Source organism: Tachyglossus aculeatus, chromosome 2, assembly GCF_015852505.1.
Source record: "Tachyglossus aculeatus isolate mTacAcu1 chromosome 2, mTacAcu1.pri, whole genome shotgun sequence".
NCBI classification, from domain to species: domain Eukaryota; kingdom Metazoa; phylum Chordata; class Mammalia; order Monotremata; family Tachyglossidae; genus Tachyglossus; species Tachyglossus aculeatus.
Genome location: NC_052067.1, coordinates 95,180,881 through 95,198,630, shown reverse-complemented (window position 1 = coordinate 95,198,630; position 17,750 = coordinate 95,180,881). Strand labels below are relative to the sequence as shown.

General features: G+C 48.9%; 1 protein-coding gene and 1 non-coding gene across 3 annotated transcripts in view; one reads left to right on the top strand and one right to left on the bottom strand.

The window, feature by feature from the left end:
- PKIB (cAMP-dependent protein kinase inhibitor beta) overlaps positions 1–12,826 on the top strand; it is a 44,434-nt gene extending 31,608 nt beyond the window's left edge. For both annotated transcript variants that reach the window (XM_038740871.1, XM_038740872.1), the window contains exons 3-4: positions 5,499–5,673; positions 12,212–12,826. In XM_038740871.1, coding sequence (XP_038596799.1) covers positions 5,526–5,673; positions 12,212–12,297 — 234 coding nt within the window. In that variant the 5' untranslated portion in view covers positions 5,499–5,525 and the 3' untranslated portion in view covers positions 12,298–12,826. The remainder of the gene's footprint in view (positions 1–5,498; positions 5,674–12,211) is intronic.
- A 1,306-nt stretch (positions 12,827–14,132) lies between these two features.
- LOC119923633 lies at positions 14,133–14,270 on the bottom strand. The gene has a single exon (XR_005448916.1). It is a non-coding gene; the product is annotated as a small nucleolar RNA SNORA7 (small nucleolar RNA).
- Positions 14,271–17,750: the final 3,480 nt, after the last annotated feature.

Sequence of the window (17,750 nt, the reverse complement as noted above, 5' to 3'; positions counted from 1 at the left end):
TGGGGATGAAGACCGCGAGCCCCACGTGGGACAACCTGATTACCTTGTAACTACCCCAGCGCTTAGAACAGTGCTTTGCACATAGTAAGAGCTTAACAAATATTTGAAAAGTAAAAAGTAAGTAGACTGTAAGCTCACTGTGGGCAGGGAGCATGTCTGGCAACTCTATTATAGTTTACTCTCCGAAGTGCTTTGTATGGTGCTCAGTAAATACCACCGATGATTGAAATGATGAGTAAAGTTTGCAAACTGGGCTACAGTGGGAGAGGAGAAAGGATAAGTAGAAGGGAGAGCTTATTGAATGCCTTAAATCCAATGGGGAAGAGTTTGAAGCAGAGATGGCTGGGCATCCATGGGAGGTTTTGGAGGCGTGGACGAGATGTGCCCAGAGAGATGGTTTAGAAAAATCTGGGTAGCAGAACCATGACCATCATCAACGATATTTATGGAGTGCTTATAAGGTGCTGTACTAAGCACTTGGGAGAGTACAGCACAACAGAGTTGGTAGACTAGTTCCCTGCCCACGACGAGCTTACAGTCTAGAGGGGAATCAATCAATCAATCATATTTATTGAGCGCTTACTGTGTGCAGAGCACTGTACTAAGTGCTTGGGAAATACAAGTTGGCAACATATAGAGACAGTCCCTACCCAACAGTGGGCTCACAGTCTACTGTAACTTATAATTATGAGTGTAAGTGCTCTGGGGCTGAGGCGAATATCAAATTCCCAAAGATCACAGATCTAATAGTAATAGCAATGCAATGCTAGAGGCAAAACACTGTACTAAGCGCTTGGGAAGCACAAAGCAGTCAGTTGTATTTAATGAGCGCTTACTGTGTGCAGAGCACTGTACTGATTGGTAGAGTTCAATAAAGCAAGCATAATGATAGTAATGATTATGGTATTCGTTAAGCACTTACTGTGTGCCAGACACTGCACTAAGCGCTGGGGTGGATACCTGTATATATGTATATATGTTTGTACATATTTACTACTCTATTTTACTTGTACATATTTATTCTATTTATTTTATTTTGTTAATATGTTTTGTTTTCTTGTCTGTCTCCCCCTTCTAGACTGTTAGCCCACTGTTGGGTAGGAACCGTCTCTATATGTTGCCAACTTGTACTTCCCAAGCGCTTAGTACAGTGCTCTGCACACAGTAAGCGCTCAATAAATGCGATTGAATGAATGAATGAATGAATGAATGAATACAACCAAATCAGGCTGCACATAGTCCCTGTCCCTCACAGGGCTCACACTCTTAATCCCCATTTTACCGATGAGTTCACTGAGGCTCAGAGAAGTGAAGTGGCTTTCCCAAAGCCACACAGCAAAGTGGCAGAGCCGGGATTAGAACCCATGACCTTCCGACTGCCTGTGCTTTATCCACTATGCCATGCTGCTTCTCTAAATGATGGTATTTAAGTACTTACTATAATAATAATGATGGTATTTGTTAAGCGCTTACTATGTGCCAAGCACTGTTCTAAGCTCTGGGGTAGATACATGGTAATCAGGTTGTCCCTCGTGGGGCTCACAGTCTTAATCCCCATTTTACAGATGAGGCCACTGAGGCACAGGGAAGTGAAGTGACTTGCCCAAAGTCACACAGCAGACAAGTGGGGTAGCCTGGATTAGAACCCACGACCTCTGACTCCCAAGCCCGGGCTCTTTCCACTGAGCCACGCTGCTTCTCATGAAGCGTGTGCTTCATTTCTAGACTGTGAGCCCACTGTTGGGTAGAGACCGTCTCTATGTTGCCAACCTGTACTTCCCAAGCACTTAGTACAGTGCTCTGCACACAGTAAGCGCTCAATAAGTACGATTGAATGAATGAATGAATGAATGAATTCCCTGGTTTCATGGAGTTCACATGCTAATACTCTGACAAACATCAAAGTATTTACAAACAGAGTAATTAAAATAACTGACTGTACAGTTGAATAAATATAAATGCATAAGTGTCTTGGCTGAATCTAAATAAATGCCTCAGTGCTAGAGATGGCTGATGAGTTTATAATGACGTGGATTGCTGGCTGTTAATCCGGGAAAGGCGTATCATCATCATCATCAATCGTATTTATTGAGCGCTTACTGTGTGCAGAGCACTGTACTAAGCGCTTGGGAAGTACAAATTGGCAACATATAGAGACAGTGCCTACCGAACAGTGGGCTCACAGGCTTTAAGGAGGGCTTTGAATTTGGGGAGGTCTTTGGTCTGTGGGACCCAGAGGCCCCTGCCCCTCGTCTACCCTGTCACCTCGAATAGCAACAAGGCCTAGTGGAAAGAGTACCGGCCTGGGTTTAATTCCAGTTCTGCCCCTAGTCTGCCGTGTGACCTTAGTCAAGTCACTTCACTTCTCTGGGCCTCAGTTTCTTCCTCTGTGAAATGGGGATTCAATACCTTTACTCTCTCCTACTTAGACAGTCCCATGTGGAGCAGATACTGTGTCTGACTTAATTAACCTGTACGTACCTCGGTGCTCCCCTCTCTAAGTTGCACCTGGAGAGTTTCCAGTCCTCTATCAATCAATCAATCAATCAATCGTATTGAGTGCTTACTGTGTGCAGAGCACTGTACTAAGCGCTTGGGAAGTACAAGTTGGCAACATATAGAGACAGTCCCTACCCAACAGTGGTCTCACAGTCTAGAAGGTCTCGACTATGGCAGGGAGAGTCAAGCAGAGGTCTATCCACTCCCTTCCTAGCTTGGGCAGTGGCTAGCGAGGGGAAGGCGATCTGCTACAAGTCAAAACTCATCCGTGCCAGGCAGCAGCATCACAGGAGAGGGTCGAGGGTGGAGACTCGAGTTTCCCGCATGGAAGGAGGTGATGGTAAACCACTTCTGGATTTTGACCAAGAAAACTCTGTGGCTACACTACCAGAGCGATTGCAGATGGAGGTCGGGTGTTCTGGGAGAGATGTGTCCACGGCGTCGCTGTGGGTCGGAGACGGCTCGACAGCATAAGACAAGACCCCAGTGTTTAGAAGAGTGCTTTACAGTTGAAAGTGCTTAACAAAAACCATAAATAAATAAATAAAAGGGAAGCCACAACCCTCAGAACTCTGGGGTGGGCTGCCCCGTGTGACTCGATCATTCAGTCCGTTGATGGTATTTATTGAGCGCTTCCCGTGGGCAGGGCATTGTACTAAGCACTTGGGAGAATGCAATACGACAGAGTGGGTAGACACAATCTCTGCCCCCGAGGAGTTTACAGTCTACTGGGGCCTCTCCCTGAGGCCTGGTCTCGATCGTGGGTCGATTCTGGACCCGGAAGGTTCATGCTGGGCGACCCGTGCTGTGGCAGAGTTCCAGGAGGGCCTGGGAAGGGAAGGGGAGGAGGAGGAAGCTGTTTTGCTTCAAAGTATCTCATTTCAGACAAACAGAGACTAATTCGGTTCCTGAAATGGGAGCCGCACGAACAGTGCCGTGGGGGCTTCTGGAGAAGAGGACAAAAACCCGCCCAGAGAGAAATAGGGCCGATGCCGACCACTGCAAAGCGAGCAAGTTATTTCCCATGGATGAGGTCTTCTGGGTGGAGGTGACCTTGGCACCTCTCCCCAACCCAGAATGCCTTCTCTTTTCACTCTCCCCTCAGCTTCCCCAACCCAGCCCCCTCTCTTTCTAGACTGTAAGCCTGGTGTGGGCAGGGGTTGTCTCTCTTTATTGCTGAATTGTATTTCCCAAGTGCTTAGTACGGTGCTCTGCCCACAGTAAGCACTCAATAAATATGATTGAATGAAAGGACCCGTAAAAACATCCCTCCTCGAAGTCTTCCCTCTTTTTTTATGGTATTTGTTAAGTGCTTATTATGTTGTACTAAGCGCTTGGGTAGGAACAGGTTAATTAGGTTGGACACAGTCCCTGTCCCACAAAATAATAATCATGAGTAATCACGGTTCTTGTTAAGTGCAAATTATATGCCAAGCACTGTCCTAAACACTGGGGTAGATACAAGTGAATCAGGTTGGATACTGTCCCATGTGGGGCTCACAGTCATAATCCACATTTTCCAGATGAGGAAAGTGAAGCACAGAGAAGTGAAGCGACTTGCCCAAGCTCACACAGCAGACAGTTGGTGGAGTCAGGATTAGAACTCAGGTCCTTCTGACTCCCAGGACTGTGCTCTTTCCACTAGGTCACGTGGCTTCTCTTCCCTATGTCATTCCGTCCTTTGCCGACTTCTCAGTCCTCTACCTCCACTGCCGCCTCAGCGCTAAGCACTCTTGTCTTATTTGTCATTGATTTGTCATTGATTTGTCATTCAAGGCCCTACTGAGAGCTCACCTCCTCCAGGAGGCCTTCCCAGACTAAGCTCCCTCCTTCCTCTCCCCCTCTCCATCCCCTCTGCCTTACCTCCTTCCCTCCCCCACAGCACCTGTATATATGTATATATGTTTGAACGTATTTATTGCTCTATTTATGTATTTATTTTACTTGTACATATTTATTCTATTTATTTTATTCTGTTAATATGTTTTGTTTTCTGCCTCCCCCTTCTAGACTGTGAGCCCACTGTTGGGTAGGGACCGCCTCTATATGTTGCCAACTTGGACTTCCCAAGTGCTTAGTACAGTGCTCTGCACACAGTAAGCGCTCAATAAATATGATTGATGGATTGATTGATTAATTTTGTCTATCTAAAGAAAAATGTGTTTTACGTCTACTCTCCTGCTCTTTAGACTCCTGCATGTTCAGCAATTCCTGTGAACTGTCTCCCCTCTTAACCCGTAAAACCACCTAAACTCCTGACTCCTGCGCTCTGCCCAGACGATTTTTCTACATCAACGTTCGGTCGATGTTTCCCCACTCCTCCAGAACTTCCCGTGGTTGCCCAACCACCTCTGCATCACAGAGAAACTCCTCACCATCGGCTTTAAAGCTCTCCATCGCCTTGCCCCTCTTACCTCACCTTGCTGCTCTCCTGTTTCCTCTCCTGCGCTTTTCTAATGCTAGCTTCTCACTGTACCTTGCTGTCATCTATCACGCCGCCGATCTCTCGCCCACGTCCTGCCTCTGGCCTGGAACAGCCTACCTCTAAATATCCAGCGGACGATGATTCCCCCCCACTTCAAAACCTGATTGAAGGCCCATCTCCCCGAAGACTAAGCCCTCCTTTCCTCTCCTCCCACTCCCTTCTGTGCTGCCTCAACTTCCTCCCTTTATCCATCCCCTCTCACAGCCCCAAGGCACTTACCTGCATTCTAGACTGTAAGCCCGCTGTTGGGTAGGGACCGTCTCCATATATTGCCAACTTGAACTTCCCAAGCGCTTAGTAAAGTGCTCTGCACACAGTAAGCGCTCAATAAATACGATTGATCGATTGATTGACTCCCAAGACTTGGCGGGGGGATGGTTGAGCTGGGAGGTTGAGATGATAACCGGCCTCTGTGACCCCAGTGGCACTGACCCCAGTGTCTGCCCGTCCGTCCGTCCGCCTGGCTCCCCACTGACTGGCCGCTTCTCCTCCCCACCCCGCCCTGTTCCCACAGCGGTGGCTATGAGGCGGGGGCTGAGCGATGCCGGATGTGGAGCCGGCGGCCCCTGACTTTGCCGCCTCGGGCCGCGTGGGCCGCCGCAACGCCTTGCCCGACATCCTGGGCCCTTCTGCCACCGCGGGAGCCCCAGACCTGCCCGCCAAGCTGGCCGGACTTGCCGGGGCCCAAGGTAACGTCGGACACAACCGTGGGTCGCTTCTTCCCGAGTATGTGTGTGTGGGTTGGGAGAGGCCCTGGTTTCCTCAGCCCCCTTCCCGCTCCTCCTGGGCAGCCAGAATTTGGGCTTTCTGGGTGGATGTGGCCAAGCGGTCCTTGCCCGAACCCTGATTTCCACTTCCCGGGAGCAGGCACGGTTCCTCTTTCTTTCCTGGGTTCTTCAAGTCTCCGTCCTCTCCCAGCACACATGCCCCTCACCCCTTCCCCACCTCCATGCCGGGCCCTGCCCCATCTCTGAATTCCACCACTGGAGATCCTGGGGGCCCAGGAGAATCAATCAATCAATCGTATTTATTGAGCGCTTACTGTGTGCAGAGCACTGGACTAAGCGCTTGGGAAGTACAAGTCGGCAACACATAGAGACAGTCCCTACCCAACAGCGGGCTCACAGTCTAGAAGAGGAGAAGAGCAGGACCTGCTATAATAATAATAATAATAATAATAATGGGATTTGTTAAGTGCTTACTATGTGCAAAGCACTGTTCTAAGCTCTGGGGAGGTTACAAGATGATGAGGTTGTCCCACGGGGGGCTCACAGTCTTAATCCCCATTTTCCAGATGTGGTAACTGAGGCACAGAGAAGTTAGGTGACTTGCCCAGGTCACACAGCTGACAATTGGCAGAGCCGGAATTTGAACCCGTCACCTCTGACTCCAAAACCCGGGCTCTTTCCACTGAGCCACGTTGTTTTGCTAATCCCAGCTCCAACATCCCAGCAGGGTGACGTTGGGCAGATCACTTCGCTTCTCTGGGCCTCAGTTACCTCATCTGAGGTCCGGAAGAGGTAAATAGGAAACTAGGATCAAGACTGTGAGTCCTATGTGGGACAGGGACTGTGTCCAGCACAATTAATTTCTATCTACTCCAGCATTTAGAACAGTGCCTGGTACATAGTAAGTGCATGACAAATACCACAGTCATTATTATTATAATTATAATTATTAATTATTAGTATTATTCTCCCAGCCAAGATGCCATGGCAGTGGAGCTGACTTTTCTCTAAGCAACCTAGGTAGTCTGATTTCCATATTCATTCATTCATTCAATCGTATTTATTGAGCGCTTACTGTGTGCAGAGCACTGTACCAAGTGCTTGGGAAGTACAAATCGGCAACATATAGAGACGGTCCCTACCCAACAACAGGCTACATATTAACCAACACCCAGGGGCCATTGGGGGCCTGTGTCAACCAACCAATCAATGGTATTTATTCATTCATTCAATCGTATTTATTGAGCGCTTACTGTGTGCAGAGCACTGTACTAAGCACTTGGGAAGTACAAGTCGGCAACATATAGAGACGGTCCCTACCCAATAGCGGGCTCACAGTCTAGAAGGGGGAGACAGAGAAGAAAGCAAAACAAGTAGACAGGTGTCAAAACCATCAGAATAAATAGAATTATAGCGATATGCACGTCATTAACAAAATAAATAGAGTAATAAATATATACAAGTAAAATAAAGTAATAAATATGTACAACTATATACAAGTGCTGTGGGGAGGGGAAGGGGGTAGGGCGGAGGGAGGGGGCAATGGGGAGGGGAGGAGGAGAGGAAAAAGGGGGCTCAGTCTGGGAAGGCCTCCTGGAGGAGGTGAGCTTTCAGTAGGGCTTTGAAGGGTGGGAAAGAGCTAGTTTGGCACATGTGTGGAGGGAGGGCATTCCAGGCCAGAGGGAGGATGTGGGCCGGGGGTCGACGGCAGGACAGGTGAGAAGGAGGCCCAGTGAGGAAGGTAGCAGCAGCAGAGGAGCGGAGGGTGCAGGCTGGGCTGGAGAAGGAGAGAAGGGAGGTGAGGTGGGGGGGGCGAGGGGATGGACAGCCTTGAAGCCCAGGGTGAGGAGTTTTTGCTTGATTCGTAAGTTGACAGGCAAGCACTGGAGATTTTTGAGGAGGGGAGTGACATGCCCAGAGCGTTTCTGTACAAAGATAATCCGGGCAGCAGAGTGAAGTATAGACTGAGGATGGGAGATCAGAGAGGAGGCTGATGCAGTAATCCAGTCGGGATAGGATGAGAGATTGAACCAGCAAGGTAGCGATTTGGATGGAGAGGAAAGGGCGGATCTTGGTGATGTTGTGGAGGTAACAGATTGTGGACTGGCAGATTGTGGTGACGGATTGGCTGTGTGGAATGAATGTGAGAGCGGAGTCAAGGATGACCCCAAGTTTGCCTGCTTGTGAGATGAGAAGGATGGTAGTGCCGTCTACAGTGACGGGAAAGTCAGGGAGAGGACAGGGTTTGGGAGGGAAGATAAGGAGCTCAATCTTAGACAGGTTGAGTTTTAGATGGAGGGCAGACATCCAGATGGAGATGTCCTGAAGGAAGGAGGAGATACGAGCCTTCAGTATCATACCAGCTTGTTCGTAACCTTTGGCAGCATGGAAGAGAGCTCTGTAATTCTCATGGGCTGTGCTTTCTGTGTGCAGAGCACTGTATTGGAGAAGCAGCATGACTTAGTGGATTGAGAACAGGCCCGGGAGTCAGAAGGACCGGGGTTCTGATCCCAGCTCTGCCACTTGTCTGCCGGGTGACCTTGGGCAAATCACTTCATTTCTCTGGGCCTCAGTTACCTCATCTGTAAAATGAGGATTGCAACTGGAGCGCCATGTGGGACATGGACTCTGTCCAACTGGATTTGCTTGTATCGATCTCAATGCTTAGTATAGTGCCTCGCCCATAGTAAGTGCTTAACAAATACCACCATCGATTAATTACTAAGTTCTTGGGACTCTAAGCTCATTGTGGGCAGAGAACGTGTCTACCAACTCTGTTACATTGTACTCTCCCAAGTACTTAGTTCCGTGTTCTGCACACCGTAAACACTTAATAAATGCCACTGAATGATTGTGGGTTTTTTAAATCATATTTTTTAAGCCAGCACTGCACTAAATACTGGGGTAGATAGACGCTAATCAGATCGGACACAGTCTTTGTCCCACATGGGGCTCACTGTCTGAATACCTATTTTACAGATGAGGGAACTGAGGCACAGAGAAGATATGTGACTTGCCCAAGGTCACACAGCTGGCAGAACTGGGATTACAACTCAGGTCCTTCTGATTGCCAGGCCCGTGCTCTAGCCACTATGCTGCTTCTCTATGCATCAGTTGGGAGAGTACAACAGAGTTGGTATTCACTATTCCAGTCGACCACTTCTAGAAGCCAGGAGAGACGGAGTAGCTGCTGGAAGGGAAATGGAGTGAATAGTAATAATAATAATAATGGTATTTAAGTGCTTACTATGTGTCAAGCACTGTCCTAAGCACTGGGGTAGATACAAGCTAATCAAGTTGGACATAGTCCCTGTCCCATGTGGGGCTCACAGTTTTACCGCCATTTTACAGATGAGCGAACACAGAGAAGATAAGTGACTTGCCCAAGGTCACACAGCAGACGTGTGGAGAAGTCGGGATTAGGACCCTGGTCTTTCTGCTTCCCGGGCCTATGCTCTGTCCACTAGGCCATGCTGGAAGGCAGAGGTGACCCGCAGTCTATCGGGAGACTTTCATCGTGCAAAGTGGATTCTGAGAGACCCCCAGAAGAAACAAGAGAGGGAAATGCAGAAGGGTTCGGCGTCTTGGGAAACGTGGGAAATTGGAAGGGAAATGCAGTATCGTGTTGGACTACTTTAAGACCCAATGTATCTTGGAAGAGAATATTGAGACTTAGTCATATCTGGTACCACCAACAGTGGCAGAGGAATGGTCAGTGGGGGAGAAAAGGTGAGAAAGGCTAATGAGAAGACAGATGGTGAGCACGCGGGAAGGAGAGAAATCAAGACAAGAATAGCAGAGAAGATTAGGGATTCTGTGGGTCAGGAAGGAGAGATGGAAGAATAAGTAGGAGATGTCCGCAGGGGGTGAGAAGAGAAATCAGAGAGTCCGGACAAGAATAACAGAGAGGGTTAGGGATTCTATGTCCCGGGAAGGAGGAGGGATGTAACAGTAAGTCGGAGATGCACACAGGTGGTGAGGAGAGTAATCAGTCCGGACAAAAATAGTGGAGAGGATTAGGGAATCTGTGGGTCAGGAAGGAGGAGAGATGGGAGAATAATTAGGAGATGTACACAGGGGGTGAGAAGAGAAATCAGTCCTGACAAGAATAATGGAGAGGATTAGGGATTCCCTGCATTGGGAAGGATGAGAGATGTTGGAAATAAGTTGGAAATGCACTCAAGTGGTGAGAAATCAGAGTCCAGAGAAGAATAGTGCAGAGAATTAGGGACTCTTTGGGTCAGGAAGGAGGAGAGATGTAAACGGTAAGTCGGAGATGCCCACAGGTGGGGAGAAGAGAAATCAGAGTCCAGACAATAATAATGGAGAGGATTAGGGATTCTATGGGTCAGGAAGGAGAAGAGATGCAACAATAAGTCAGAGACACGCATGAATTAGCAGGAGGGAAGGGACACTCTCTAAAGTATGAACTATGAAGCGTTGGCGTCAATCAGTCAATCATATTTCTTGAGTGCTTCCCACATGGAGAGCACTGTACTAAGCGCTTGGGAGAGTACAGTACAACAGAATTAGCAGACATGTTCCCTGCCCATAATGAACTTGCAGTCTAGAGAGGGAGACAGATTAAAGTGCTTAGTACAGTGCTCTGCACACAGTAAGCACTCAATAAATACGATTGAATGAAATAGCCGGTCTCTTGCAACCAGCGTGACTCTAGACCGTGGGCAGGTAATGTGTCCATTTATCGTTATATTGTACTCTCCCAAGCGCTTAGTACTGTGCTCTGCACACCGTAAGTGCTCAATAAATTCGATTGATTGGGAGTCAGAGGGAGGGGGAAGAGAAAGACAAATGGAACCAGAGAGAAAATCTACTGGGGGGGGGGGAGGGGGGGCAAGGGGGCCAGTGTGTGTTTCTGTGTGTGTGTCTGTGTGTGTCTGTGTGTCTGTGTGAACACCAGGGTTTGATTTGAGGGAGAGGTGGGGTGTTTGTGGATCGGAGGCCATATGTATCGGGCTAGTAGGGAGCCAACAGTCTGACCTGTTCTTCCACGCAACCCTTCTAGACTGTGAGCCCGCTGTTGGGTAGGGACCATCTCTATATGTTGCCAACTTGTACTTCCCAAGCGCTTAGTACAGTGCTCTGCACACAGTAAGCGCTCAATAAATGCCATTGAATGAATGAATGAATGAACCCCAGCAGAAGAAAAGAGAAACACTGTGGCTTAGTGGATAGAACGCAGGCCTGGAAGCCAGAAGGACCTGGGTTCTAATCTCGACTCTGCCACATGTCTGCTGTGCGACCTTGGGCAAGTCACTTCACCTCTCTGGGCCTCAGGTATCTCATCTGGAAAATGAGAATGAAGACTTTGAGCCTAATGTGGGACAGGGACTGGGCTTGTATCCACTCCAGAGATTAGAATAGTGCTTGGCGCATAATAAATGCTTAACAAATACCAAAGTTATTATTAATGAACATTTTGTCTGAAGCCACCGGACCGAATAATAATAATAATAATAATAATAATAATAATAATAATAATAATAATGACATTTGTTAAGAGCTTACAATGTGCAAAGCACTGTTCTAAGTGCTGGATAATAATGATGGTATTTGTTAAGCACTTACTATGTGCAAAGCACTGTTCTAAGCGCTGGGGATACAAGGTGATGAGATTGTCCCACAGTTTTAATCCCCATTTTACAGATGAGGGAACTGAGGCATAGAGAAGTGAAGTGGCTTTCCCAAGGTCACACAGCTGACAAGTGGTGGAGCCGGGATTTGAACCCATGACCTCTGACTCCCAAGCCTGGGCTCTTTCCACTGAGCCACGCTGCTTCTCAGCTGTTTGTCTCTCGGTCAGAATGACCGTCGACAAGAGAAGCTTAACCTTTCCCCTGCCCCAGCTCAGCCTGACCCCAGTAATAATAATAAAAATAATAATGGTGGTATTTGTTAAGCGCTTACTGTGTGCCAGGCACTGTCAATCAATCAATCAATCATCTTTATTGAGCGCTTACTGTGTGCAGAGCACTGTACTAAGCGCTTGGGAAGTACAAGTTGGCGACATATAGAAACAGTCCCTACCCAACAGTGGGCTCACAGTCTAGAAGGGGAAGACAGAGAACAAAACCAAACATATTGACAAAATAAAATAAATAGAATAGGTATGTACAAGTAAAATAAATAAATAGAGTAATAAATATGTACAAACATATATACATATATACAGGTGCTGTGGGTAAGGGAAGGAGGTAAGACAGGGTGGATATAGAGGGATGCACTGTCCTAATCACTGGGGTGGATCCAAGCAAATCGGGCTGGATACAGCCCCTTGTCCCATGTGGGGCTCACAGTCTCAATCCCCATTTTACAGATGAGGAAAATGAGGCTCAGAGGAGTGAAGTGACTGGCCCAAGGTCAGACAGCAGACAAGTGGCAGAGCTGAGATTAGAAGCCATGATCTTCTGACAGCTAGGCCTGTGATCTATCCACTACGCCGGCAGTGAACCTGACCTCTTTTATTTTTTCCTTGCAGATGGAGGAGCGGAAGGTAGAGAGAGCCCTCCCACCCCTTCCCAACCACCAAGTCCAGAGATGGAGGGGAAGAGCAGTGGCTCCTAAAGGCTAGAAGCCCCTCCGTCTCCCACTCTTCCCCGCTCCCGCAAGAGATGTCTCCGGGGCCCGGTGGACTCCATGCCCCGAGATCTGGCCGTGACCGTGGGGCACCCCAAGAGGACTCTGGTGCCCGCTTCTGATGGGAGACCACCGCCGGAACATTCCCCGCCTGGATTGTCCACTCCTTCTCTCCTGCCGGGACCAACCCCAAAGCGAAGCCCCTTCCACCTGCAAGACAGAAGATGGGGATGGATGGAGTGTGGCGGGCTCCGGCCTTTCCCGAGGGAGAGGAAGCCCAGCCCAGCCTCGTCGCTTGCATCTGGGAGTCGGCATTAGCCTGACGGCTCTCCGTGTCCGCTCTGTCGGGGGGACGCCGGGCTCTGCGGGGTGGAGAGGGAGTCCCCCGGGCGGGGGTTCAGGAGGAGGGCCCCAGCTAGGCCGATAAAGATCTGGCAGCGAAGGCCAACTCAGACCGGCCGGGGCTTCGGGTCTGGAGAGGGAAGGACTGGGGGCAGGAGAGGAGACATTCATTCATTCATTCAATCATATTTATTGAGCGCTTACTGTGTGCAGAGCACTGTACTAAGTGCTTGGGAAGTACAAGTCGGCAACATTATAGAGACGGTCCCTACCCAACAATGGGCTCACAGCCTAGAAGGGGGAGACAGACAACAAAACAAAACATGTAGACAGGCAACGCCATGTCCCTCCCCCCAGACCCGACCCCTCCCTGGACAGTGTCAGATGTTCCCCAGAGATAAGAAGCAGCGTGGCCTAGTGGCTACAGCACGTGCCTGGGAGTCAGAAGCCATGGGTTCAAATCCCGACTCCACCACTTGTCTGCTGTGTGACCCTGGGCAAGTCACTTCACTTCTCTAGGCCTCAGTTCCCTCATCTGTAAAATGGGGATGAAGACTGTCAGCCCCCCGTGGGACAACCTGATCACCTGGTAACCTCCCCAGCGTTTAGAAGAGTGCTTTGCACACAGTAAGCACTTAATAAATACTATCATTATTATTATTATTATCTCTCGGCCTCAGTTCCCTCATCGATAAAATGAGGATTGAGACTGTGAGTCCCATGTGGGACAGGGACTGTGTCCAACCTGATTCATTCATTCAATCGCATTTATTGAGCACTTACTGTGTGCTGAGCACTGTACTAAGCGCTTGGGAAGTACAAGTTGGCAGCATATAGAGACGGTCCCTACCCAACAGTGGGCTCACAGTCTAGAAGGACGAGCTTGTATCCACCCCTGCGCTAAGTACGATGCCTGGCACACAGTAAGCGCTTAACAAATATCAGAGCTGTTATTATCTAGGACTAGCCCACCCTCGCCTTACCTCGGGGCCATTTTGTCCAGTGGGCCTTTATTGCTTCGATGCCCAGCGGGCGACAAGACCTCCCTTTTCCTTCGGGCCGACGCTCGTGGCGTGAGTGGTGTGGGTCGGCCTTGCCATGGGAAGAGATGATCCACCCTGGATCCAACAGGTTGGCATCTTTTCATCCCCAGGGACTGTCCCATCCCCCTCACACACCCCTCTCAGGCAATCTCCAAGCATCTGGTCCCAGTCCATCCATCAGTCAGTAGTATTTACTGATACTAAGGGCTTGTATTATCTTATGCCGTTGAATCGTCTCCGACCCATAGCGACACCATGGATAAATCACTCCCAGACCGTCCCGTTCTCCATCTGCAATCGTTCTGGTAGTGGATTCATAGTGTTTTCTTGGTCAAAATAGGGAAGTGATTTACCATTACCACCTTCTGCTCAAGTCAACTTGAGTCTCTGCCCTCGACTCGCTCCCTGTCGCTGCTGCCCAGCACGGGGTGAGTTTTGGCATGTAGCAGATTGCTTTCCACTCACTAAACACTGCCCAAGCTAGGAATGGAATGGACAGGCCTCTGCTTGACTCTCCCTCCCACAGCCGAGACCGGTAGAGGACTGGAAACTCTCCAGGTGCGACCCTGGAAGGGAACTAAGGGCTTGGGAAGAGTCCAATCCATCAGAATTGGCGGACACGTTCCCTGCCCGCAAAGAGCTTCCAGTCTAGAGAGACCCCAGGCTAACGCCTTGTCAGAAATGGGCCCCCACGGGGTGAATCAATCAATCGTATTTATTGAGCGCTTACTGTGTGCAGAGCACTGTACTAAGCAAGAGGCCCAAGGCTGAGCTCTGTGGTAAGAATTGGCCATCCCAATCCTCAAACCTGCCTGGTGTCCTGCGGTGTCCCCGCCCAGCCCAGCCTCCGTCTCCAGGGATGGGGATGCCCGTTTCTTGGAGACACACAGAGAGGCTGCTGCGTCTGGCAACTTCACCGCCCTCGCCCTGGTATTCACTGATTGAGGAGCACAGCCCTGGGTGTCAGAAGGATCCGGGTTCTAATCCCAGCTCCGCCGCTTTCCTGCTGTGTGACTTTGGGCAAGTCACGTCACTTCTCTGGGCCTCGGTTCCCTCATCTATAACATGGGGATTAAGTCTGTGAGCCCCACGTGGGACAGGGAGTGTCCAACTCGATTTACTGGTATTTGCCCCAGCGCCTAGTACAGTGCCTGGCCCCTAGTAAGTCCTTAACCAATACCACAGTTATTATCAGTATCATTATTATGGATGGCAGACAGTTTGATCTGATCAAGATCCAGTCAAATAATAATAATGATATTTATTAAGTGCTTACTAGGTGCAAAGCACTGTTCTAAGCGCTGGGGAGGTTACAAGGTGATCAAGTTGTCCCACGGGGGGCTCACAGTCTTCATCCCCATTTTTCAGATGAGGTCACTGAGGCCCAAAGAAGTGAAGTGACTTGCCCAAAGTCACACAGCTGACAAGAGGCGGAGTTGGGATTTGAACCCATTACCCCTGACTCCAAAGCCCGGGCCCTTTCCACTGAGCCACGCTGCTTCTCTGCTGCGGCGGCCCCTGGAGACACAATCGATCTGTGTCTTATTTAATTAAGATTTATTCAATCTTATTTTATTAAGATTTAATAAACTTAAATCGATAAGTTTACTGAGCACCTATTAAGTGCAGAGCATTGTACTGAGCGTTCAACACTGTAATTAGCGCTCCCTTCCCTGTTGTCCCACAAAGCTGCCCCGTGGGGCACGCCCGGCAAGCGGCGATGAAGTTGTTGGGAAAAGGGAAATAGGGAAATCCAAGCGTGAGTGCGGTTGTGACACCAGTGTGCCAAGTTATCCTCCTTGTAGACCGTGGAAATGTTGAGTACACATCCATGGTGCCCTAGGCTGGGCTACAGCGCGTAAAAAGGGACCACTATGGACATCAAAGTAGTGGCCCACTGCTTTCAACCTGTCAAAGGTATTTACTGAGTGCTTACTGTGTGCAGAACCCTGCACTAAGCACTTGGGAAAGTACAACACTATAGAGGTGGAAAACACAACAAACAACTTGAGGCAGTGTGGGCTTTGAAACACTCATCATCTAAGAGTCAAGACACCTCGGTCTTACTCCAGGCTCCGCCGCGGGCCTGCTGGGTGACATTGGGCAAGTCGCTTAATGTCTCTGGGCCTCGGTTTCCTCATCTGTAAGCTGGGAATAATACCATCTCCTCTCCCTACCTCACAGGGATGTTGTGAGGCCGAAATAAAATCGCCGACGGGAAGGCGCTTTGAGAAAATGAAAAAACACCTTGCAGATTCAAGGGGGTGATGGTGTTGTGGATTATGAGTCAACGGAGAAGCATCGTCGCGGCGTCGCTCTGCTCGGGATTTTTTTGCCAGTCAGTGACGCAGACTTCTGTTCTAAAACAGTCCCCTGCTAAGAGCAGTGACACTGTAGGCAGTGTTTTTAATAGCTTGGGAAATTAGATGCTGGCAGGTGCTCCCGATAACATTTTCTAGAGAAATGTCACTACGACCGTCAACCTCGATTCCAACCGAGAAGCCGTGTGGCCTACCGAAAAGTGCAAGGTCCTGGGAATCAGAGGTCATGGGTTCAAATCCCTGCTCCGCCAATTGTCAGCTGTGTGACTTTGGGCAAGTCACTTCACTTCTCTGTGCCCCAGTTACCTCATCTGGAAAATGGGGATGAAGACTGTGAGCCCCCCGTGGGACAATCTGATCACCTTGTAACCCCCCCAGCGCTTAGAACAGTGCTTTGCACATCGTAAGTGCTTAATAAATTCCATCATTATTATTATTATCCCCAGCGCTTAGAACAGTGCTTTGCACATAGTGCTTAATAAATGCCATTATTATTATCCCCAGTGCTTAGAACAGTGCTTTGCACATAGTAAGTGCTTAATAAATGCCATTATTATTATTACAGTCACCTGCAAAATGGGGAGTCAGTATCTGTCCCTCCTACTTGCTCGTTGTGGGCAGGGAATGTATCTGTTTATTGTTGTAGTGTACTCTCCCAAGTGCTTAGTACAGTGAGCGCTCAATAAACATGATTTCAGGAATGAATTATCTTGTATCTACCCCAGAGCTTAGTACAGTGAGTGCTCAATAAATATGATTTCAGGAATGAATTATCTTGTATCTTGTAGAGAAGCAGCATGGCTCAGTGGAAAGAGCCCGGGCTTTGGAGTCAGAGGTCGTGGGTTCAAATCCCGGCTCCACCACTTGCCAGCTGTGTGACTTTGGGCAAGTCACTTAACTTCTCTGGACCTCAGTTACCTCATCTGGACAATGGGGATTAAGTCTGTGAGTCCCCCGTGGGACAACTTGATTACCTTGTATCTACCCCAGCACTTAGAACAGTGCTTTGCGCATAGTAAGTGCTTAATAAATGCCATCATTATTATTATTATTATTATTACCCCAGAGCTTAGTACAGTGCCTGGCACACAACAAGCGCTTAACCGATATAATTGAAAAAACAAAACAAAGCAAAATTTTTCAATCCTTACAGTTAGGAGACCTTGGCAGAGTCACTGAGGTATCTCTGGCCTTTCTCTAAGGCCCGGCTCAGAGATAGCTGCGTTGCCTTTCGATTCAGCAAGTCTGACGTTCACAGCAGAAGCAGTGAGGCCTAGAGAAGCAGCGTGGCTCAGTGGAAAAGAGCACGGGCTTTGGAGTCAGAGGTCATGGGTTCGAATCCCGACTCCACCACATGTCTGCTGTGTGACCTTGGGCAAGTCACTTATCTTCTCTGAGCCTCAGTTACCTCATCTGTAAAATGGGGATTAAGACTTTGAGCCCCACGTGGGACAACTTGATCACCTTGTATCCCCCCAGCGCTTAGAACAGTGCTTTGCACATAGTAAGCGCTCAGTAAATGCCATCATTATTAGTGGAAGGAGCAGGGGCTTGGGAGTCAGAAGGACCTGAGTTCCAAACCCGGCTCCGCCACTTGTCTGCTGTGTGACCCTGGGCAAGTCCTTTCACATTTTTGTGCCTCAGTTACCTCATCTGTTAAATGAGGATTAAGACTGTGAGCCCCATCAGCGCTTAGAACAGTGCTTTGTACATAGTAAGCGCTTAACAAATACCA